Here is a 25,384-nt window from a genome sequence, read left to right as displayed (position 1 = left end):
CTTAAGGAGTTATCAGACAGCTCAGGTGAGATCATGGAGAGGTCAAGTACTAGTGGTGTGGGGATATGGACACTTCCAAAGTCTTAGAGAGTTATCAGACAGCTCAGGTGAGATCATGGAGAGGTCAAGTACTAGTGGTGTGGGGATATGGACACTTCCAAAGTCTTAGAGAGTTATCAGACAGCCCAGGTGAGATCATGGAGAGGTCAAGTACTAGTGGTGTGGGGATATGGACACTACCAAAGTCTTAGAGAGTTATCAGACAGCTCAGGTGAGATCATGGAGAGGTCAAGCACTAGTGGTGTGGGGATATGGACACTACCAAAGTCTTAGAGAGTTATCAGACAGCTCAGGTGAGATCATGGAGAGGTCAAGTACTAGTGGTGTGGGGATATGGAGACTACCAAAGTCTTAGAGAGTTATCAGACAGCCCAGGTGAGATCATGCAGAGGTCAAGTACTAGTGGTGTGGGGATATGGACACTACCAAAGTCTTAGAGAGTTATCAGACAGCTCAGGTGAGATCATGGAGAGGTCAAGTACTAGTGGTGTGGGGATATGGACACTACCAAAGTCTTAGAGAGTTATCAGACAGCTCAGGTGAGATCATGGAGAGGTCAAGTACTAGTGGTTTGAGGATATGGACACTACCAAAGTCTTAGAGAGTTATCAGACAGCTCAGGTGAGATCATGGAGAGGTCAAGTACTAGTGGTGTGGGGATATGGACACTACCAAAGTCTTAGAGAGTTATCAGACAGCTCAGGTGAGATCATGGAGAGGTCAAGGACTAGTGGTGTGGGGATATGGACACTACCAAAGTCTTAGAGAGTTATCAGACAGCCCAGGTGAGATCATGGAGAGGTCAAGTACTAGTGGTGTGGGGATATGGACACTACCAAAGTCTTAGAGAGTTATCAGACAGCTCAGGTGAGATCATGGAGAGGTCAAGTACTAGTGGTGTGAGGATATGGACACTACCAAAGTCTTAGAGAGTTATCAGACAGCTCAGGTGAGATCATGGAGAGGTCAAGCACTAGTGGTGTGGGGATATGGACACTACCAAAGTCTTAGAGAGTTATCAGACAGCTCAGGTGAGATCATGGAGAGGTCAAGTACTAGTGGTGTGGGGATATGGACACTACCAAAGTCTTAGAGAGTTATCAGACAGCTCAGGTGAGATCATGGAGAGGTCAAGCACTAGTGGTGTGGGGATATGGACACTACCAAAGTCTTAGAGAGTTATCAGACAGCCCAGGTGAGATCCTGGAGAGGTCAAGTACTAGTGGTGTGAGGATATGGACACTACCAAAGTCTTAGAGAGTTATCAGACAGCTCAGGTGAGATCATGGAGAGGTCAAGTACTAGTGGTGTGGGATATGGACACTACCAAAGTCTTAGAGAGTTATCAGACAGCTCAGGTGAGATCATGGAGAGGTCAAGTACTAGTGGTGTGGGGTTATGGACACTACCAAAGTCTTAGAGAGTTATCAGACAGCCCAGGTGAGATCATGGAGAGGTCAAGTACTAGTGGTGTGGGGATATGGACACTACCAAAGTCTTAGAGAGTTATCAGACAGCTCAGGTGAGATCATGGAGAGGTCAAGCACTAGTGGTGTGGGGATATGGACACTTCCAAAGTCTTAGAGAGTTATCAGACAGCTCAGGTGAGATCATGGAGAGGTCAAGTACTAGTGGTGTGGGGATATGGACACTACCAAAGTCTTAGAGAGTTATCAGACAGCTCAGGTGAGATCATGGAGAGGTCAAGGACTAGTGGTGTGGGGATATGGACACTACCAAAGTCTTAGAGAGTTATCAGACAGCCCAGGTGAGATCATGCAGAGGTCAAGTACTAGTGGTGTGGGGATATGGACACTACCAAAGTCTTAGAGAGTTATCAGACAGCCCAGGTGAGATCATGGAGAGGTCAAGTACTAGTGGTGTGGGGATATGGACACTACCAAAGCCTTAGAGAGTTATCAGACAGCTCAGGTGAGATCATGGAGAGGTCAAGTACTAGTGGTGTGGGGATATGGACACTACCAAAGTCTTAGAGAGTTATCAGACAGCTTGGCTGAGCTACACAATGCAAATTTTGTCTTAGAAACGTCATGAAAGGTCAGGTGCCAAACACTTTGGGCTTATGTCCATAGCCCTGCATAAAGGCACGATCAAACATTTTCTGATTTATTCCCGTTGATGAGTAATACATAAGCTACAAATTGTATTTATACTGGGATTTCTTAAATATTTGGTGGTGTTATTTTGTTTGATTGTGGTTTCATGGATCCTTTACGTTTACATATAAAAGACATACAACAGTCTGCTATAGCCCAGTAGCAGTGTCATACATGTAGCATCAGTAATGTCACATTCATATAGCCCAATAGCAGTGTCATACATGTAGCATCAGTAATGTCACATTCATATAGCCCAGTAGCAGCATCATACATGTAGCATCAGTAATGTCACATTCATGTAGCCTAATAGCAGTGTCATACATGTAGTATCAGTAATGTCACATTCATATAGCCCAATAGCAGTGTCATACATGTAGCATCAGTGATGTCACATTCATGTAGCCTAATAGCAGTGTCATACATGTAGCATCAGTAATGTCACATTCATATAGCCCAGTAGCAGTGTCATACATGCAGCATCAGTAATGTCACATTCATGTAGCCTAATAGCAGTGTCATACATGTAGCATCAGTAATGTCACATTCATATAGCCCAATAGCAGTGTCATACATGTAGCATCAGTGATGTCACATTCATATAGCCCAATAGCAGTGTCATGGCATCAGTAATGTCACATTCATATAGCCCAGTAGCAGTGTCATACATGTAGCATCAGTAATGTCACATTCATATAGCCCAACAATAGTGTCATAGCATCAGTAATGTCACATTCATATAGCCCAATAGCAGTGTCATACATGCAGCATCAGTAATGTCATATTCATATAGCCCAATAGCAGTGTCATACATGTAGCATCAGTAATGTCACATTCATATAGCCCAGTAGCAGTGTCGTAGCATCAGTAATGTCACATTCATATTGGCCAATAGCAGTGTCATAGCATCAGTAATGTCACATTCATATAGCCCAATAGCAGTGTCATAGCATCAGTAATGTCACATTCATATAGCCCAGTAGCAGTGTCATACATGTAGCATCAGTAATGTCACATTCATATAGCCCAACAATAGTGTCATAGCATCAGTAATGTCACATTCATATAGCCCAATAGCAGTGTCATACATGTAGCATCAGTGATGTCACATTCATATAGCCCAATAGCAGTGTCATACATGCAGCATCAGTAATGTCATATTCATATAGCCCAATAGCAGTGTCATACATGTAGCATCAGTAATGTCACATTCATATTGGCCAATAGCAGTGTCATGGCATCAGTAATGTCACATTCATATAGCCCAGTAGCAGTGTCATAGCATCAGTAATGTCACATTCATATTGGCCAATAGCAGTGTCATACATGTAGCATCAGTAATGTCACATTCATATAGCCCAGTAGCAGTGTCATACATGCAGCATCAGTAATGTCACATTCATATAGCCCAACAATAGTGTCATAGCATCAGTAATGTCACATTCATATTGCCCAATAGCAGTGTCATATATGTAGCATCAGTAATGTCACATTCATATTGGCCAATAGCAGTGTCATAGCATCAGTAATGTCACATTCATATAGCCCAACAATAGTGTCATAGCATCAGTAATGTCACATTCATATTGGCCAATAGCAGTGTCATATATGTAGCATCAGTAATGTCACATTCATATAGCCCAACAATAGTGTCATAGCATCAGTAATGTCACATTCATATAGCCCAGTAGCAGTGTCATACATGTAGCATCAGTAATGTCACATTCATATAGCCCAACAATAGTGTCATAGCATCAGTAATGTCACATTCATATTGCCCAATAGCAGTGTCATAGCATCAGTAATGTCACATTCATATTGGCCAATAGCAGTGTCATATATGTAGCATCAGTAATGTCACATTCATATAGCCCAACAATAGTGTCATAGCATCAGTAATGTCACATTCATATTGCCCAATAGCAGTGTCATACATGTAGCATCAGTAATGTCACATTCATATAGCCCAACAATAGTGTCATAGCATCAGTAATGTCACATTCATATTGCCCAATAGCAGTGTCATACATGTAGCATCAGTAATGTCACATTCATATAGCCCAATAGCAGTGTCATAGCATCAGTAATGTCACATTCGTATTGGCCAATAGCAGTGTCATGGCATCAGTAATGTCACATTCATAGAGCCCAATAGCGGTGTCATATATGTAGCATCAGTAATGTCACATTCATATTGGCCAATAGCAGTGTCATGGCATCAGTAATGTCACATTCATAGAGCCCAATAGCGGTGTCATAGCATCAGTAATGCCATGTTTCACATAATGGGATCAGACTGCAGGCATGCATAGTATTTGCATACCTTAAGAAGGGTAGGTATGTTGAGCTGAACACATTTAACAAACTTTGCTCTACTTTCAGGAACAGATCAAAGTGATTGAGAAAACGCTAGAAGAAATAAAAGGGGAGATAACCAAGGTGGAAGAAGAGGAGACAGCTCTGCAGAAAGACAATGTCAATGTTAAACATGAACTTGAGAAGAGGGAAGCCAAAGTGAAGGAGAGTCAGGCAAATATTAAACACTGGAAAAAAGAGGTAACTAAATCTCTTCTGATAAAAAAATGATGGAAGCATGTGCTTGTTTCAGAGGTAATCACAATTTTAGCTTTTAGAAAACTATTTTGAAGTTAAGACTAAGTTTGACAGTCTGAGACTTGATCCTGGGGACTCTTGCCTCCCCACTACTGACAACAATCTACATTTCTGTCATTTATAAAAATAAATTTCAAAAATTGAGTTCTGGTTCACCACAAATATTTAGTGAATTGGTCCTGAATATTAGGAATATTAAATTTCATCCAAATGCATGCATAACTTTTTTGTGTGTCAAGTTGACAGACAGACACAAATAAATGCGGAGAAAAGACGTGTCCTCCGTGGTAGTGCCTGTACATTCAGCACTCACTTGTCCCACCTCATCCGGCATGACAAATTCTCTGAAAGAAGTCAATAAAATGTGCTGTTGGTTTGAAAAGCTGTGTTGTCTTATTTGCTACAGGGATGTGCAGTTGCATGGAAGGACGGCATTGTTGTTGTCCTGATTGGTGGAAATGTTGTTCGTCTTGTTCCTGATCAGGAGCTCCTGTGCCTGCAGCAAATTTACTGTTCCTGGTTATTAGGACAGCACTGCTGGCAGTAATATCCTTGCCACACACGTTGCAGCATGAGACCAAATGTTTTCTTGTCATTGTTTCAGCTAGGAAAACTGACCCTGCACAAAATAGAGAAGGATGACTGTGAAGAGTTACCTACCCTTAGTGAGGACGATCTGGAGGCAGTAAATCAGAAAGACGTGGACTACAAGGTCATGGTGGCAGAGGAACAGCTGGCAGACATGAAACCCAACATGGCCGCCATTGAAGAGTTCAAAAAGAAGGTGGGTAGGATTAGTATGTCAGTGGGCTTGTTTTATGAAGCAGTCGGAACTTTACAATACGGTCAAGGTGTATATGAAATCTGGCAAGGCCACCATTCAGGAGTTCAAATGTATTCTACTATAATCTTGTCAAATGTAGTCTAGGATAATCTTAACAGTATTATCGTTATCCCGCAGGACCGGTAGATCCAGGATTAATCCTTGATCGAATCACACCTAAGACTTTAAAAGAGGAAGTTGTAACTTCCTCGCTTGGCGTTCAGCATGAAGGGGATAGTGCAACGACTGGTTGACCTGTATCAGTATAGTGGCTCGGTCGGGGCAGCTTACTTGCCTTCATCGTCATATGACTGAAAAATTGTTGAGTACGACGTTAAACCCCAAGCACTCACTCACTGGTTATCCCGGATTACACTTTCTGAATATAGCACAGATTCTAGTGCTGAAAATTGGCTGAGACCACTGCAGGATTCGAACCAGCGACCTCAGAGTCAGGCACCAAATCGCCAGCAATACATGTCAACCATCTAGACCTCTCCACCAACAGGTCTCCCACAAAAATAGGGGGTTCATGGAGCTGACTGGTGGACTTAACAGCAAACATGCATTGCCCATCTGATGATCACAAATGACACCGCTGCCTTAGGTCAATATATCATACAGGTATAGATGTCATTTAGAAAGTGGATTAAGTAACAGCATACACTTTCTGACTATAGCACAGATTCTAGTGCTGAAAATTGGCTGAGACCACTGCGGGATTCGAACCAGCGACCTCAGAGACAGGCACCAAATCGCCAGCAATACATGTCAACCGTCTAGACCACATGACCAACAGGTCTTCCACAAAAACATGATCAGAACCCCTCTGATGATTACAAATGACACCGCTCCTTTAGGTGAATATATCAGACAGGTATAGATGTCATTTAGAAAGTGGATTAAGCGACAGTATTATCGTTATTAGGGTGTAATGTGTAATCCCTAATAATGATAATACTGTTACTTAATCTACTTTCTAAATGACATCTACACCTGTCTGCTAGTACATGCATAATCTTGTCAAATGTAGTGTAGTATAAACTTGTGTGTCTCTCTGTAGTCTGACAGCGAAAGTGTTACAAAGGGCTAAAGACAACAACACCACACAGATGACATTGTATTCTGACGAGGTTTCCACTTGGTGACTTGGTGGCTGACTTGCTAGGACACCTGTAGTCTTGGGTTGAATCTCAGTGTCGAGCTGGGCAGTTTCATGCCCTCTATCTTTCATTGTTCTCAGGATCTGGGTGGCAATGAGTGGTTATTGTCTTGTGCACTCAGTGATGAAGACCTCATCAATAAATAACCACAAAGAATGTGGCTGAACCCAGGCACTGCCCTTGCTCATGTGGCTGAACCCAGGCACTGCCCTTGCTCATGTGGCTGAACCCAGGCACTGCCCTTGCTCATGTGGCTGAACCCAGGCACTGCCCTTGCACAAGGAATGTGGCTGAACCCAGGCACTGCCCTTGCACAAGAAATGTGGCTGAACCCAGGCACTGCCCTTGCACAAGAAATGTGGCTGAACCCAGGCACTGCCCTTGCACAAGGAACGCGGCTGAACCAAGGCACTGCTCCTCTGATCAACCTGACTGACATAGTATAATGGGAAGCATACTTGAGTATGGTGCTAAACAACCGTCAGATAAATTTCTATTGGATGAAGTGTAATCCGGGCTTCTGCTGTTGTTATAGGAGGAGGTGTATCTGCAGAGGGTGGCTGAGCTGGAGCATATCACAGAGTTCCGTAACCAACAGCGACAGTACCACGAGGAGCTGCGCAAACAGAGACTGGATGAGTTTATGGCTGGCTTCAGCCTGATCACTAACAAGCTTAAAGAAATGTACCGCATGATCACGCTCGGGGGCGACGCCGAGCTTGAGCTGGTTGACTCCCTCGACCCGTTTTCTGAGGGCATCGTATTCAGGTAACACGCTGGTAGTTTGTACTTAGTCGTGAGCTCTGTATTTGAAAGGCTTTCTTTGATGTCCCACAAATTTCACCAGGCAATTATTGTCCATATAACAATTATCCCATGAAATACCATACTTATGACATTTTCATTCCAAACTTTCTGCCAAATCCTGCTTCATTTTGACATTCTGTGGGAATTATTTTTATCAGTGGCCATTGTTGTGATGGATTGCAAGCCAAACAAGCTTTTACCATCAGCTTAAATGGAAGGAAAAAGACTAGTTATAACTATTCCTGCATTTAAACTTTTGGTCCATAATAAACTATTCCTGTACTTAAACTTTTGGTCCATAATAAACAGTTCCTGTAGTTAAACTTTTGGTCCATACTAAACTATTCCTGTATTTAAACTTTTGGTTCATAATAAACAATTCCTGTACTTAAACTTTTGGTCCATAATAAGCAGTTCCTGTATTTAAACTTTTGGTCCATACTAAACTGTTCCTGTATTTAAACTTTTGGTTCATAATAAACAATTTCTGTATTTAAACTTTTGGTTCATAATAAACAATTTCTGTGTTTAAACTTTTGGTCCATAATAAACAATTTCTGTATTTAAACTTTTAGTCCATAATGAACTATTCCTGTATTTAAACTTTTGGTTCATAATAAACTATTCCTGTATTTAAACTTTTGGTCCATAATAAACAATTTCTGTATTTAAACTTTTGGTCCATAATAAACACTTCCTGTATTTAAACTTTTGGTCCATAATAAACTTTTCCTGTATTTAAACTTTTGGTCCATAATAAACTATTCCTGTATTTAAACTTTTGGTCCATAATAAACAATTCCTGTATTTAAACTTTTGGTCCATAATAAACAATTTCTGTATTTAAACTTTTGGTCCATAATAAACAATTCCTGTATTTAAACTTTTGGTCCATAATAAATAATTTCTGTATTTAAACTTTTGGTCCATAATAAACAATTCCTGTATTTAAACTTTTGGTCCATAATAAACAGTTCCTGTATTTAAACTTTTGGTCCATAATAAACTTTTGATCCATAATAAACAGTTCTTGTATTTAAACTTTTGGTCCATAATAAACAGTTCCTGTATTTAAACTTTTGGTCCATAATAAACTATTCCTGTATTTAAACTTTTGGTCCATAATAAACAATTCCTGTATTTAAACTTTTGGTCCATAATAAACAGTTCCTGTATTTAAACTTTTGGTCCATAATAAACTATTCCTGTATTTAAACTTTTGGTCCATAATAAACAGTTCCTGTATTTAAACTTTTGGTCCATAAAGAAAGGATGATGCATATCACTAGTATATTAACGTGTGATACAAAAAGGACTTTTGTGTTTCCACCCAAAAACATTGTTTCTCTCAACCAGCAAGCTAAATGTGTGGGGTTTTTATTTGTCGTTTTTTTTAATACATAGACAAAATCCCTTTAGTTGTTTTCACCCATTCTTTATAACGAATTATTGTCAAATTTGTACAGCACTAAATGTTCTAAACTTTTGGGTGACGTTTGCCTACAGTGTCCGGCCCCCGAACAAGTCTTGGAAGAACATTTCCAATCTTTCTGGAGGGGAGAAAACACTGAGCTCTCTGGCTCTGGTGTTTGCGCTGCACCATTACAAACCCACCCCGCTCTATGTCATGGATGAGATTGATGCAGCTCTGGACTTTAGAAATGTTTCCATCGTAGGCAATTACATCAAAGTGAGTCTGTCTTCCTGTGTGGGCTTTATACAGAGTATGGTGAGAGGGAGGGACAAATGTGTAGCTTTACAGAGTGTGGTGAAGTGTTGTGAGAGGGAGGGACAAATGTATGGGCTTTACACAGAGTTTGGTGAAGTGTGGTTAGAGGGAGTGACGAATGTGTGGTGAAGTGTTGTGAGAGGGAGGGACAAATGTGTGGGTTTACAGAGTGTGTGAAGTGTTGTGAGAGGGAGGGACAAATGTATGGGCTTTATACAGAGTTTGGTGAAGTGTGGTTAGAGGGAGTGACAAATGTGTGGTGAAGTGTTGTGAGAGGGACTGACAAATGTGTGGGTTTACAGAGTGTGCTGAAGTGTTGTGAGAGGGAGGGACAAATGTGTGGGTTTACAGAGTGTGCTGAAGTGTTGTGAGAGGGAGGGACAAATGTGTGGGCTTTGTACAGAGATTGCTGAAGTGTGGTTAGGGGAGTGACAAATGTGTGCTGAAGTATTGTGAGAGGGACTGACAAATGTGTGGGTTTACAGAGTGTGCTGAAGTGTTGTGAGAGGGACGGACAAATGTGTGGGTTTACAGACTGTGCTGAAGTATTGTGAGAGGGACTGACAAATGTGTGGGTTTACAGAGCGTGCTGAAGTGTTGTGAGAGGGACGGACAAATGTTTGGGTTTACAGTGTATGGTGAAGTGTTGTGAGAGGGACTGACAAATGTGTGGGTTTACAGTGTGTGGTGAAGTGTTGTGAGAGGGACTGACAAATGTGTGGGTTTACAGTGTGTGTTGAAGTATTGTGAGAGGGACTGACAAATGTGTGGGTTTACAGTGTGGTGAAGTGTTGTGAGAGGGAGTGACAAATGTGTGGGTTTACAGTGTGTGGTGAAGTGTTGTGAGAGGGAGTGACAAATGTGTGGGTTTACAGTGTGTGGTGAAGTGTTGTGAGAGGGACTGACAAATGTGTGGGTTTACAGTGTGGTGAAGTGTTGTGAGAGGGACTGACAAATGTGTGGGTTTACAGTGTGGTGAAGTGTTGTGAGAGGGAGTGACAAATGTGTGGGTTTACAGTGTGTGGTGAAGTGTTGTGAGAGGGACTGACAAATGTGTGGGTTTACAGTGTGGTGAAGTGTTGTGAGAGGGAGTGACAAATGTGTGGGTTTACAGTGTGTGGTGAAGTGTTGTGAGAGGGACTGACAAATGTGTGGGTTTACAGTGTGGTGAAGTGTTGTGAGAGGGAGTGACAAATGTGTGGGTTTACAGAGTGTGGTGAAGTGTTGTGAAGAGGGACTTACAAATGTGTGGGTTTACAGTGTGTGTTGATGTGGATTGTAAGAGGGAGGGACAAATGTGTGGGTTTACAGTGTGTGGTGATGTGGATTGTAAGAGGGAGGGACAAATATGTACTGTCCCACATTTACAGATTCATTTTTTGGAACCATAATCTAACTTAAAAAACAAACCTATCCGTGCATAAGTCTAGCATACATGATGGATTCTTAATGGTCGCTGGTTTGTGTGGAGGAACGGATTCTTATTGGTCGTTGGTTTGTGTGGAGGAACGGATTCTCATTGGTCGTTGGTTTGTGTGGAGGAACGGATTCTCATTGGTCGTTGGTTTGTGTGGAGGAACGGATTCTCATTGGTCGTTGGTTTGTGTGGAGGAACGGATTCTTATTGGTCGTTGGTTTGTGTGGAGGAACGGATTCTCATTGGTCGTTGGTTTGTATGGAGGAACGGATTCTCATTGGTCGTTGGTTTGTGTGGAGGAATGGATTCTTATTGGTCGTTGGTTTGTATGGAGGAACGGATTCTCATTGGTCGTTGGTTTGTATGGAGGAACGGATTCTCATTGGTCGTTGGTTTGTGTGGAGGAACGGATTCTCATTGGTCGTTGGTTTGTATGGAGGAACGGATTCTCATTGGTCGTTGGTTTGTATGGAGGAACGGATTCTGATTGGTCGTTGGTTTGTGTGGAGGAACGGATTCTCATTGGTCGTTGGTTTGTGTGGAGGAACGGATTCTCATTGGTCGTTGGTTTGTGTGGAGGAACTGCTTCAAGCGTTGTCCTGTTTTTGATTCAGGTTTATGTGCAGATTAATTTTATGGTCGCTCAGGTCAAGTTTGAAGCCAGCTTGTGCATTTTCCATTTTTTTCTGATTTGCTTAACTGACTTGCACATGCCTGTGTTGACAGGAGCGAACACGGAATGCCCAGTTTATCATCATCTCTCTGAGGAACAACATGTTTGAGCTGGCAGACCGGCTGGTCGGCATTTACAAGACCTATAACTGTACCAAATCAGTTACCATCAACCCAGAGAAGCTGAGCCTGCCTCTTCAACCCATCAATGTCTGAGGTCTGAGATATCAACACTTGTGTGCATACATTTTTCATAAGCAACCAACATTTGTTTTGAAAGATGTCTTATGAAAGACATAAGCCAAAGTTTTGTATCAGAGTATGTGAGAGGAATCAATTTCATTTACATGTTTTTGTTCAAATTATTGAGTTATGATAAAGCCTTTGCAAAACTCAGTTAATTTTTAATTTTTGTATTGTCAGTGTTCTGTTTTATTTATAAATTTTTTAAATACATTTTGTTTGGCTCTGTTTTGTCAGAATCAAGTGACGCCGCTTTCACTTTCATTTTCAGGAAAGCGTTTATCAGGACGTCAGGTAGAAGAGACATTTGACATTGAGGAATGTGCAGATATTGAACTTTCATTTGGGAATATACAGCCAGTCTGTTTATTATTATGTACTTCCATTCTTTAAATTTTTGTCAATCGCCAAATATTGTGACATTTTATTTATTGAAATCATCACATTTACTTCAAACCAGTTTGGCTGTATAAGTGGCTGACACAAAATCATCTGTGTGCGGTTGCTCTGGGGGCTAGTTTATCCAATGACCATACAGAAATATATATGTACATCACTTGTTGCCCCATTTGTTACATTCAGAAGAGAGATTTCACAGCAGCAATTTCCTTGCCTGGCTAAATTATCCAAACACACCACAGATAACATACCAAAATATGAAATAATCTGTAGATTACTTCATGTAATGACAACAAAATGCAATCTGACTGGCTCTCTCATTCGTTCTCTTACACCTCTGATGACATCAAACATGCAATCTCAATGGCTATCATTCGTGTCTTTCATTCATCCAGTCACACCACATATAACATCCAAATGTGTAGTCTCATTGGCTCTGTCATTCATCTATTCACAACACAGATCAAATTCAAATATGAGTGGCCTCCGTGGCTCAGTTGGTTAGCGCGTTAGTGCAGCGTAATGACCCAGAAGTCTCTCACAATGCGGTCGCTGTGAGTTCAAGTCCAGCTCATGCTGGCTTCCTCTCCAGCCGTATGTGGGAAGGTCTGCCAGCAACCTGCGGATGGCCATGGATTTCCCCTGGGCTGTGCCCGGTTTCCACCCACCATAATGCTGGCCGCCGTCGAATAAGTGAGATATTCTTGAGTATGGCGTAAAACACCAATCAAATAAATACATAAATACATTCAAATATGTAGTTTCATTGGCTCTTACGTTCATCTATTCACAACGGATAACATTCAAATATGCAGTCTCATTGGCTCTCTCATTCAACCAATCACAACACAGATTCAAATATGCAGTCTTATTGGCTCACATTCAACCAGTCACAACACAGATAACATACATATACCAACACATGTAATCAAATAAACATTAGATGTTATAGCTGTGTAAATACAACAATTTTGGCCAGTGAATCATGTATCATGATCAGAGAGCAGTAGTTTACGCCTGTGCTGTAGTAAAATCTATGTTAAGGTGGTGCCTGAAACTTTCAGTGGCCTACACAATTTTGTGTTACACAAAGTACATGTATGGAGGAAATTGTCTTGTACATCTGCTTATGTATATTACTTCCACAGAGTGGCATTAGTCACACAGACTTCACGCAAAGCTGTTTTAGGAATGTTTGTTCTGACCTACAGGCATAAAAGGACCCACAAAGCAAATGTTATCTAATTAATCAAAACAAATTGTTTTGTTTTTCTTTCACAATCCTCACAATTTTTTGAAACCTCATGAAAAAAAATAATATAGCTGATTTCACTTTTTTTTTTCACTTGATTTTTCACATTTTTTGCTGTAAATCCTGTAGGTGATTTACTGTAGGTAAAATTTGTGACTGGTTTATCGTTTGACAACGCCTTACGTACGTACTTGATGAACTGCGAAGGTACAGCTCTGGCTGCATGTCTGAAAGTCTGTCCAGTACACCACAAGATATGGTGGTTTCCCCTGTCTGTACTGAGTTTCCCTCTGGTCGCATGTCTGGAAATCTGTCCAGTACACCACAAGATATGGGGGTTTCCCCTGTCTGTACTGAGTTTACCTCTGGCCGCATGTCTGGAAATCTGTCCAGTACACCACAAGCTCTGACTGCATGTCTGGAAATCTGTCCAGTACACCACATGATATGGTGGTTTCCCCTGTCTGTACTGAGTTTACCTCTGGCTGCATGTCTGGAAATCTGTCCAGTACACCACAAGCTCTGACTGCATGTCTGGAAATCTGTCCAGTACACCACATGATATGGTGGTTTCCCCTGTCTGTACTGAGTTCACCTCTGGCCACATGTCAGGAAATCTGTCCAGTACACCACAAGTTCTGACTGCATGTCTGGAAATCTGTCCAGTACACCACATGATATGGTGGTTTCCCCTGTCTGTACTGAGTTTACCTCTGGCCGCATGTCAGGAAATCTGTCCAATACACCACGAGCTCTGGCTGCATATCTGGAAATCTGTCCAGTACACCACAAGATATGGTGGTTTCCCCTGTCTGTACTGAGTTTACCTCTGGCCACATGTCTGGAAATCTGTCCAGTACACCATGAGCTCTGACTGCATGTCTGGAAATCTGTCCAGTACACCACGAGCTCTGACTGCATGTCTGGAAATCTGTCCAGTACACCACAAGACATGGTGATTTCCCCTGTCTGTACTGAGTTTACCTGTGGCCGCATGTCTGGAAATCTGTCCAGTACACCACGAGATCTGACTGCATGTCTGGAAATCTGTCCAGTACACCACAAGATATGGTGGTTTCCTCTGTACTGCGTTTACCTCTGGCCGCATGTCTGGAAATCAGTCCAGTACACCACAAGATATGGTGGTTTCCCCTGTCTGTACTGAGTTTACCTCTGGCCGCATGTCTGGAAATCTGTCAAGTACACCACAAGCTCTGGCTGCATATCTGGAAATCTGTCCAGTACACCACAAGACATGGTGGTTTCCCCTGTCTGTACTGAGTTTACCTCTGGCTGCATGTCAGGAAATCTGTCCAATACACCACGAGCTCTGGCTGCATATCTGGAAATCTGTCCAGTACACCATAAGATATGGTGGTTTCCCCTGTCTGTACTGAGTTTACCTCTGGCCGCATGTCTGGAAATCTGTCCAGTACACCACGAGCTCTGACTGCATGTCTGGAAATCTGTCCAGTACACCACAAGATATGGGGGTTTCCCCTGTCTGTACTGAGTTTACCTGTGGCCGCATGTCTGGAAATCTGTCCAGTACACCACGAGGTCTGACTGCATGTCTGGAAATCTGTCCAGTACACCACAAGATATGGTGGTTTCCTCTGTACTGCGTTTACCTCTGGCCGCATGTCTGGAAATCAGTCCAGTACACCACAAGATATGGTGGTTTCCCCTGTCTGTACTGAGTTTACCTCTGGCTGCAAGCTTGGAAATCTGTCCAGTACTCCACAAGTTATGTTAGTTTCCCTGTCTTTGTACTGACTTAAGCTCTGACTGCATGTCTGGACATTTGTCCAGTACGCCACAAGCTATGGTGCCTACTCACTGACAAAGTTGTGGATGCAAGTTCAGAAATCTTTCATAACTTGACAACCTAAGGGGATTTCCCAACTGGCCCAGTTGTTGTGGCATGTGCAGAAATTTGTCGAATACTTGTGTCTGACAATCTGAACTTACCAGGCGTTCCAGTTCAGTATTTTCTTATAGATGCAGGTAACTTCCAATTATTCCAGATAAGACGTGCAAAACAAAGCAGAAGAAAAATATGCGGCCAATACGGCCCAATCATCACTTGAATTGGGTCAGCTATATGTACTACTTTGAAATTCCTCAGTGTACTTTTTAAAGCTTTCAAATTTAGTAAATCGGCCGATTAAAATTCTGAGGCTCTACAATTTCAACTCTTGTCAACAAATTCGAATATTTCTGGCCAGTAGACAGGGCATATTAACATCTTCCTGCTCACTTTGCAAATTAATTTGCTGAGTAAATGCTGTAACAGCATACCAAAATTCAGCTTGACCCTTGCAGTGGCTATGGAGAGTTCAACTTTAACGGATATAGGACCAATTCCATAAAGCCATTTGTGACTTATGTAAAAGTTTTAAACCTCTTCATAGCGCTTACTTTGTGGTTCTGGAAGAAGAAATTTGGACACTTTTGTCTTTAGCTAATACTAATGAGCTGGACAAAACCTTAACTTTTAAAGCCGAAAATTAAGCTTTATGATCGTATTTTAAATTTTGACTTTAGTCAGAAATGGCTTTGTGAAATCGGCCCCGAGTCCCGCAACAATATGATCGAAAACGTAGGTCACACCGTTGTATCATTTGTTTAGGGTGACAATACTATTGTTATTTATTACCCACCAGCAGTTTGGTTTAGTCATGATGAACATTTAAAAATCAGTGTTTGCAGAGAACATTTCTTTAATTGTCCGACCAAGAAGAAAAGGCTACAAAGTCACAAGGCCTAATAATCCTCCAGATACAACACGGCTTCCAGATATAACAGGGCTTCCAGATACAACAGGGCTTCCAGATACAACAGGGCTTCCAGATACAACAGGGCTTCCAGACACAACAGGGCTTCCAGGGCTTCCAGACACAACAGGGCTTCCAGACACAACAGGGCTTCCAGATACAACAGGGCTTCCAGACACAACAGGGCTTCCAGACACAACAGGGCTTCCAGATACAACAGGGCTTCCAGCCGCAGACTTGCACCCCTGAATACTGATCAGGATGAGTTGGACTGGTGGATATTATTTTATTTACTTATTTGATTGGTGTTTTACGCCATACTCAAGAATATGACTAGTGGATGGCTGGTGGCAATGTTAGCGCACAGAACGACGGTCGTGACATATTCACGGTATGAATTTTTGTCTACGGTCGTCCTTCATTACTGCAAAGCGTACAGAAGATGGTTTTGGTACGTAGACCTCTATATACATATGGAGAGACCCCTGGTGGGCTGAGGACTAACTCATGAATAGTCATGTGACTTGTATCACCTGAAAACGGAAGGAAAGTCTTGTGGGAAGAGAAAAGTAATAAAGGTAAATTGTATGGTAGGTTACAGTGATGATTAAAAACATGTTACGAAACAATTTCTAACTTTGGAAGATAAAAACCAGAAAAATCATTCGTGAACATCTGCAATACCAGGAATAACCTGATTCCATCAATATTATGGTATGAACAAACTATCACGTATTAATAGTTTACTAAACAATGTATGGTTGCTTGGTTTACATATTGAAAAAATTTCCTTTACCCTGTTCAAAGAGTGAGTTCCAACATACAACTAGAATTCGTCAAATTCAAGGGTATGCACTTTGCACAAACTGGACACAAATAAGCCTTTCTCAGGCACACATCAATTGATGTGATTAAATTTGGCTATATATTAAGTAGACAGGAACGACATTAATGACTGAACACACTGATACCATCGCCCGTGCCTTCAGACGTCAGCTCCGATAACAAAATATGTATCTCAGTTGCGCTTTGGTTGCAACTGTTCATATACGCTCTGTCCTCATTTACTTACAAGAAAATTATACTTATTGTAAAACTTGGAGTGAATGTGTTTGATGGAATAACCTTGACACACTAGTTTTTGCAGTAATAACTTGTGACGTTGATTGAAATCGTCACATAACACAACGTTACTTCCAAAGATCGGCGTTTTCCTCGGAGAATCAGCTTTTTAAACTCAACATCATCGTAGATATCAGCGAAAAATCAGTGAGTGTGGCGTTAAGTATCAATCGAATAAATAAACAAATAAATAAATAGAATGAACAAGCGTGTTCAGACGGGGCACAGGATCGCTCTCCAAAATATATGGGTATGGTCAATCTCAATTCAGGACCGGTAAGAGTTACATCTATGAGTGAGTGAGTGCTTGGGGTTTAACGTCGTACTCAAAGTTACATCTATGTGTTTACTTATACCATTCCTTAGTCAACCCATATAATTCTTTTTATACAGCTTGAACATTCCCGCATCCTCAAATTAACGATTTCCGCTAAAACCCTCGGTGACCAATAAACTAAATCTGGTCTAGACAGAAGAGCCAGTTTTACGAAGTAGCCGTAACTTACGCCTGGCGTGTTGGTTGATGACAACATACGAGTGACATAGGATATGCTCACTGTACGTTATCGCAGCAAATACGCTTGACGTCACTGATTACCACTGTTTTATGAATGGGCCCCCCGAAATCTGGCATGTAGGCGTTCTACAGTCAGATATCTCTGGATCCACCGTGGCTTTCAGGCAAAAAGTTTGTCGAGTAAAATGTGCAATAGAAAATGGCAGTGGTTCCTCTTTCTGCCTTTCGTTTCCCCATATTCTGCCCCTGGTTTCCCCGTTGTTTCACCTCTTGTTCTGCCCAGGTTTTCTGTCTTCTTCCGTCTTTGGTCCAGTTGGTCTGCCCTTAGTTTCACCTTGCTCTGTCCTTGGTCTCACCCCCTTGTCCTGCCTTGATTTCTCCCTGGTTCTGGCCTTGGTTTCCTCCTGGTTTTCCAGGGTTCTGGCCTTGCTTTACTTGTACTGCTCTTGATTTTCCCTGTTCTGCTCTTGGTTCCCCCTTTGCACCCTTGGTTACCCCTGCCTTAGGTTTCTCCCTGGTCATGTGCCCTTGGTTTTCCCTTGGCTTACCTGGCGCTGCACTTAGTTTTCCCCTTGTTCTGCTCTTGGTTCCCCCTTTGTACCACCCTTGGTCCCCCCCTCCGGTTATGCCCTGGGTTACCCCTTATACTGCCTTTGGTTTCCCCTTGTACTGCCCTTGGTTTTCCCCTGGTTCTGCCCTCCGGTTTTCCCCTGGTTCTGCTCTGGGTTTCCCTTTTTGTTCTGCCCTTTGGTTTCCCCATTGTTCCGCCCTGTGTTTCCCCTTATACTGCCCTTGGTTTCCCCTTGTACTGCCCTTGGTTTTATCCTGGTTCTGCCCTTGGTTTAGCCCTGGTTCTGCCCTTGGTTTAGCCCTGGTTCTGCCCTCCGGTTTTCCCCCTGGTTCTGCCCTGGGTTTCCCTTTTTGTCCTGCCCTTTGGTTTCCCCCCTTGTTCCGCCCTGGGTAACCCCTTATACTGCCCTTGGTTTCCCCTAATACATCCCTTGGTTTCCTCCTGGTTCTGCCTTTGGGTTTCTCCCTGGTTCTGCCCTTGTGTTTCCACTCTGTCCTACTTTCGGCCCCCCCCCCCCTTTGTACTGCCCTTGGCTTTCCCCCTAGTTCTGCCCTTGGGTTTCCCCCTTGTCCTACTCTTGGTTTTCCTCTTTCGTCCTTACCTTGGTTTTCCCTAGTTAAAGTTTCATCCACCAATAAATATTCCTGTAAACCGTCGTATTATGTGAAAAATTTTATAGTAATGCGTTAGTCAATCAAATATAATTAAATAAATAACCATTCATATGTTCCAAGATATTGCGGTGACCTTTACTGTGTATTGTTTATGACAGGCATAATGGATTAATTGAATAATGTCAATCATAAGTAAACATCACAGAAAACGAATAATACAAAAGCAGAATTCATATGTAGTATATGCAGCTAAGTATTTTATTTTTAAACATGAACATAATAATGAATTAAAACAACAACAAGAACAAAGTATATTCTGCATAAGTTGGTGAAACCAATAATTCGTTACAAAATAAAGTATTTGAGTTTGGCACTTATACAATTATTTATATTTATTTATTTATTTCATTGGTGTTTACACTGGGTAGCCCTTCCCGGTTAATTCCCGCCTAAGGTATGTGATCTACTCCTAAGAACTGCCATTGCATTCTGCGGGCAGTCATAGCCATTGCGCGGGAAAGGTTAGTCCATCACATTGAGCAAATATAATTACAAATCACTGTCTTACCATCGACTGGTGGTTCCATGCTTAGACTCTAGCCTTTAGCACAGTGTCTGGTGAAAAGACACTACATTCACCATATATGTCGCCAAGAATGATGTGCAAATACTACTAAAGATTCTTTTTAATGAAATCGACAAACTCTCGTCTACCTTTATCCCTAGCTTCAAACTTTATGCCCACGGATAAAACACCATGAAAGCTCTCTGGATAATGAGCCAGCTTCGCTTTGACACCAGCGTCTTGTAAACGTTTCACGTAAAGAGCTCCATCATCACGAAGCGTGTCGGCGCCAACAGTGAAGACGTAGGCCTGAGGAAGTCCACTGAGATCCGGAGATAAGAGAGGCGCCACATACGACTGGACAAACAACTTTTGAGCGGCCTCTGGAATTTGACCAGGGTCGCTACTAGGAGGCGCACGGGTAGGCTCATAGCCATCTGGAATGAAGGATGCTGGGAGTTGGTTGTAATCCAAGTATTTGGAGTACTGCTGCCGAAGAGAGGCCGAAAGGTGGCGGTTTTGGTGTATGATGGGGGCGTATTTTGTCGGTAATCCGAGATATCCGGAGACCATGACACCGTGGCCTGACAGTACTCCGGACATTGGACTGTTCTGCAGACGACTGGGGCTGTGCAGGTCGATGGACTGGAGCACCGGGTACAATAGACACTGTATCGTCGGCTGAATCTCCAGTTTCTCGTCACGAAGCTTCAGGGCGACGGCGGCGGCGAGGTTGCCGCCCGCGCTGTCACCTGCAAAGATACGATAGCAAAGGTAACGCTGTATAAAACTTCAGAGTGAAATCTACGCACCTACTAACATGTACCCGAAATAACTGGGAATCGTTCCCGTGAAATGTGATTTATGATTAAGCTATGTAGATTGTTGTACAGTTTGGGAGCAAAATACACGATAAAACATTTCTCGTGCATTTCCATAACGTTTGATTCAAATTTGACCCGAAAATGCCATTATGCTGGAAGGGATAGCCACTAATTGCGAGACACACCCCCGCTACCAGTTCATAGGAGCTGTGTGGTCTGTTGTGGAGTTATATTCTTGCGAGGGCATAACATATTACTAGTTTATTTCAAAAGTACAATGGTCAATTCTGTTTGGACCAAGTCGCCATTGCGCGGGAAAATATAACCGATAATTCTAAGACAGGCCTGCGCTAGCTCTTCACATGAAGGTAATTCCTGCTGGACTTGTTGGACAGGCCGTGTAACAGGTTCGTCCTCTCCCTAATCTTCCAACCCAGCTCTTGCATGATCTGTAACTGTTTTATATACGGCGTTTTTCCTCTTAAATGACAATGTCATGAGGATGGCAATGTAACATCCAGTCAACCACACGATTCTAACATATCACAGCATGCGCTCTCTACGCACAGTTTTATATGCACTTCCTCTTGGCTACAGAAGTAGCATCCACTTCTACACTTTTTGTACTACACCATGTGATCCGTGTATGTCAAGACATCCTTATTTCGACGTTATCATTCAGTCAGAGCAGTTAGTTCTGTAGATTGTTCCTAAACTAAAGTGCCGAGGGTGGGGTCTTCATTTAATCAACGTACTACGGATTTTAAACGATCCAGAGGATTGCATTGCTGTGACGATTTAGTTCAACATACGAGAACCCCCATGCATTTCCTACCACTATATAAAACCAATCCAAGATATTTAATTACGCGAAAGAAGTTGATTTTGAGATGTCTGATTATACATCTGGCAGATACCGTTGTGATTGTGGATCTTCATACTTCATTTCCTATCCATGTCAACATGTGATTACGGGGAACCTTGATATTATAAACAATGATGATCTACGAAGTCTGCTGGTGAGTAGTACAAAGTACAAAGAGCCGAGAAAGATATAAATGAGAGCTAATAAAAGGACAGTCCTTTTCAGTGCTTGAAACTTTTGCAGATGAATGGTGTAAACGGGAGAAAGCAGAACCTTCAGTCTTTGACACTTGTCTTGAGCTGGTTAAGAAAAAGCTTGTGTATGCAAAGTCACCATACCAGTAGTAATGCTCATGTGACAGCCCAGCAAGTTATGAAGGATCCTACCTTCCGGTACTTGATGACCTTCAGAGAAAAAAATTATTGTTCCTGTGGAAAGAGCCCTTAATAATATATTTGTCTGGAAGAACCATGACTATCAGGTTCTTGTGGAGGAGCTTAATATCACAATAACTCATGCAATATCAACGTATTCCATCACGACCTATACTCTGGATGAACTATTTAAAAAACATCAGTCACACCGACGTACCACACCTTTACTGGATTCCAAAAAGGCATAAATTCCCACATTAATTGCGGGATCAAAAAAGCTGTACCACAAAATCTGTATCCACTCTCTTAACGATAACTCTACAAGAAGTACAGTCTTTTTGGAACAAGTACTGCTGTGCAACAACAAAACAATCAGGCGTCAACAATATGTAGATACATAGAACTCTAAACGTCTCACTGAATGAATAATTATGGCTTAACGCCACATCGGCAATATTTCAGCCATATCGTGGCGACGTATCACTGAAGAACTAGCTACTTGAGATTTCTTCACTCTCTATTCTACACTTCTTATCGCGGATTTAATAGACAGAATTTAATCGCTAATTGTTTCGGTGTTTAATCAAACCGGTCACCGCTATATCAACAAAGACAAAAATGCCTTCTTCAGTTCCACTACATACAAGTGTTACCATTCATGGGATGTTTCCATGGCCATTAAGCTGCTTTACTTTCTTATTAATATATACAAACCATACATCAACAGTGTACAGGTACTCCACTGGGCATAAATTGTGCCCCCCTTTCAGTCAGCTTATACCTGTTCTCATATGAATACGGCTATATGCAGAAACTTTTAAAGGAGTAATCCTCACCAGGTCAGATTTTTCTCATTCACTAAACGGTATCTCTCTCTCTCTCTCTCTCTCTCTCTCTCTCTCTCTCTCTCTCTCTCTCTCTATATATATATATATATATATATATATATATATATATATACAGCATTTCCGCCTAGTACATAGCGAGTGTCGGGCATTTCCGCCTGGTACGTAGCGGGGGATGGGCATTTCCGTCAAGTACATAGTGGGGGGCGGGCATTTTCCTCCAGTAAATACCGAGGGTCGGGCATATCCCTCAGGTATATAGTGAGTGTCGGACATTTCCGTCTAGGGCATAGCGAGTTTCGGGCATTTCCGTCTAGTACATGGTGAGTGTTGAGCATATCCGTCTAGTACATAACGAATGTCAGGCACTTCCGTCTAGTACATAGCGAACGTCGGGCATATCCGTCTCGTATATAGCGGGGGTCGGGCATTTCCGCGTTGTACAAGGGGGTCTGGCATTTCCGAGTAGTACATAGCGCGGGATGGGCATTTCCGTCTCGTACATAGTGAGTGTCGGCCATTTCCGTCTATAACGTAGTGAATGTCGGGCATATCCGTCTACTACATAGCGGGGGGTCGGCTATTTCCGTCTGATACATAGCGAGTGTCGGGCATTTCCGTCTAGTGCATAGCGGGGAACGGGCATTTCCGTCTAGTACATAGCGAGTGTCGGGCATTTCCGTATAGTAAATAGCGATTGTCAGGCATTTTCGTACATAGCGAGTGACGGGCATTCCCGTATAGAACATAGCGTCGGGCATATCCGTCTAGTACATAGCTGCGGTCGAGCTTTTCCGTCTAGTACATAGCGAGTGTCAGGCATTTCCGTATATAGCGGGCGTATTCGTCTAGTGCATAGCGGGGGGCGGGCATCTTCGGCTAGTACATAGCGAGTATCGAGCATTTCCGTCTAGTATACGGACTAGACGGGATTCGGGCATTTCCGTCAAGATTAACCGCCGTTCACTTAACAAATCTGTGCTGGTAACCTTACTTCTTCCATGTGTCCAGTTAAACAGGTAACAAACCGGTTGAACCCTGGGTGCGGGAAATTTGTTCTCTAAGGCAATTAGAGGTGGGGACCAACGTGTAAGACAACATTGACCTCACGAGTCACTTGACGTCACCTCAGAAGCAAACACTGGGCCTTTGACGATACCCGATAGACTTTGGTATAATGAACAATACAAAGGCCAGACGAGTCGTACTCTCATAACATCAGTGAACTATCTCGTCATTCTTTATTAGATCACTCAGGTAGTTCCATTCTCCCTTCAACTGAATGCTAAAATATGAAGTGAGGTACATCACACAGACAACTGAAAACTATGCATGAAAATAATTTCATTTATTTTTCCGATTTTTTAAGTGTTAGGTATTTAAATATTTGAATACTATGGTGGTCTTCATGAGCCATACTGACGGTATCCAGGAATCGGTATCTGACGTCACATCACCTTTTTTTTTAAACAGATGTTGACCGGAAGGAAGAGATTTTGGGGAACATTATTTCAGTAATCTTTTACTCAAGGGTAAAAAGAGCTATTCCAACGTGAAGACTCGTATGAATCATGAACTGGATTGGACAAACAGCGATGGTATCTGAATAACTATTATGTCAGATCTAGTAAACGACAAGCCAATACTGGGAGCGCAAAAGGATCTAACTTCCGGTAGATTCACGGGTTATATTTATCATCATGTTTTGACATCCCTGCTTCGGACAATGTGTAAGTTGATAAATACACAGCGCCATGTAGCGGAACGGCTTGAGTGAGTGAGTGCTTGGGGTTTAACGTCGTACTCAACAATTTTTCAGTGATATGACGACGAAGGAATCCTTAGGGTGCATGTACGTGTAATGTGCCTCCTTGTTGCAGGATGGATTTCCACCGCTCTTTTATCTATTGCTGCTTCACTGAGGCGACTTACCGAAGGCAAGTAAGCCACTCCGCCCGAGCCATTATACTGATACGGGTCAACCAGTCGTTGCACTATCCCCTTCATGCTGAAGTTACCCGATAGACGGGGAAGGATCTACCGGTCCCGAAGCGGGCGCTCTACCAACTGTGCTATCCGGGCCGGTACGGAAAGGCTTGAACAGCAGTACAGAAACAAATTAAGATTTGAATTTAAGTTTCTCTGATTAAGAAACAAAAGTTTTGCCAGGCTCCTGAGAACATGAGACAATGTTTTTCTCCAGTATCTGTGCACTTCCCTCCACTTTAGCTGGGGGGTACGAGTGTGGTGGACCGTTTAGCTGCGCACAAAGCGGTACGAGTGTGGTGGACCGTTTCGCTGCGCACACAGCAGTACGAGTGTCGTGGACCGTTTAGCTGCGCACAAGGCGGGACAAGCCCACGTTTAAGTGCCCACACGGTGGCATGAGCGTCGTGGACCGTTTATCTGCGCGCACGGCTTTACAAGCGTCGTGGACCATTTAGCTGCCCACACGATGGTATAAGTGTCGACAACCGCTTAGCTGCGCACACGGTGGTACGAGCGTCAAGGACCGTTTAGCCGCGCGCACGGCAGTATGAGCGTCGTGGACCCTTTAACTGTGCACACGGCAGTACAAGGGTCGTGGTCCCTTTAGCTGCGCACACGGCAGTACGAGCGTCGTAGACCCTTTATTGTCATCAAGCCCCCACGCACAAGGAAAGCGGGAGAATATACAAATTTCTGGACAAAATCTGGGTTTGAACCCGCCCACTGTGTGTCCTAAGTTGAAAAATTTAACTTCGGCGCACAAACACGTTGGTGTTAATGAATCTTGTAAACATGTTTAGTGAGTGAGTGAGTCCACCGCTCTTTTATCTAGTGCTGCTTCACTGAGGCGCCTTACCGAAGGCAAGTAAGCAGCCCCCGCCCGAGCCATTATACTGATACGGGTCAACCAGTCGTTGCACTATCCCCTGCATGCTGATCGCCAAGCGAGGAAGTCACAGCTTCTTCTTTCAAGGACTTAGGTGTGACTCGATTTAGGATTGACACTGGATCTACCGCTCCCGAAGC

General features: G+C 42.7%; 2 protein-coding genes across 2 annotated transcripts in view; one reads left to right on the top strand and one right to left on the bottom strand.

The window, feature by feature from the left end:
* LOC135479102 (structural maintenance of chromosomes protein 4-like) overlaps window positions 1-13,302 on the top strand; it is a 43,598-nt gene extending 30,296 nt beyond the window's left edge. The window contains exons 24-29 of the mRNA XM_064758823.1: window positions 4,560-4,733; window positions 5,395-5,574; window positions 7,312-7,544; window positions 9,090-9,273; window positions 11,456-11,618; window positions 11,916-13,302. Coding sequence (XP_064614893.1) covers window positions 4,560-4,733; window positions 5,395-5,574; window positions 7,312-7,544; window positions 9,090-9,273; window positions 11,456-11,617 — 933 coding nt within the window. The 3' untranslated portion in view covers window position 11,618; window positions 11,916-13,302. The remainder of the gene's footprint in view (window positions 1-4,559; window positions 4,734-5,394; window positions 5,575-7,311; window positions 7,545-9,089; window positions 9,274-11,455; window positions 11,619-11,915) is intronic.
* Window positions 13,303-19,272: 5,970 nt separating this feature from the next.
* On the bottom strand, window positions 19,273-22,203 carry LOC135479294 (arylacetamide deacetylase-like). Its single transcript, XM_064759115.1, has 3 exons — window positions 22,178-22,203; window positions 20,874-20,911; window positions 19,273-20,219 (listed from the first exon to the last, which is right to left on the bottom strand). Exons 1-3 carry the CDS (start codon window positions 22,201-22,203, stop codon window positions 19,570-19,572), a joined length of 714 nt encoding a protein of 237 aa, XP_064615185.1. The 3' UTR covers window positions 19,273-19,569.
* Between the last annotated feature and the right edge of the window lie 3,181 nt (window positions 22,204-25,384).

This window comes from Liolophura sinensis, chromosome 12, assembly GCF_032854445.1.
Source record: "Liolophura sinensis isolate JHLJ2023 chromosome 12, CUHK_Ljap_v2, whole genome shotgun sequence".
In the NCBI taxonomy this organism is placed as follows: domain Eukaryota; kingdom Metazoa; phylum Mollusca; class Polyplacophora; order Chitonida; family Chitonidae; genus Liolophura; species Liolophura sinensis.
This window is presented reverse-complemented; position numbering and strand designations above follow the sequence as displayed.

What these genes read in the sequence shown, in the direction of transcription:
- LOC135479294 (XM_064759115.1), bottom strand. Translation starts at nt 22,203, where the DNA reads ATGGCCATGGAAACATCCCATGAATG. An exon ending in ATGGAAACATCCCATGAATG is followed by an intron (nt 20,912 to 22,177) that starts GTAACACTTGTA and finishes CACATGGTGTAG; the next exon opens with TACAAAAAGTGTAGAAGTGG. An exon ending in GGATGCTACTTCTGTAGCCA is followed by an intron (nt 20,220 to 20,873) that starts AGAGGAAGTGCA and finishes GCTATCGTATCT; the next exon opens with TTGCAGGTGACAGCGCGGGC.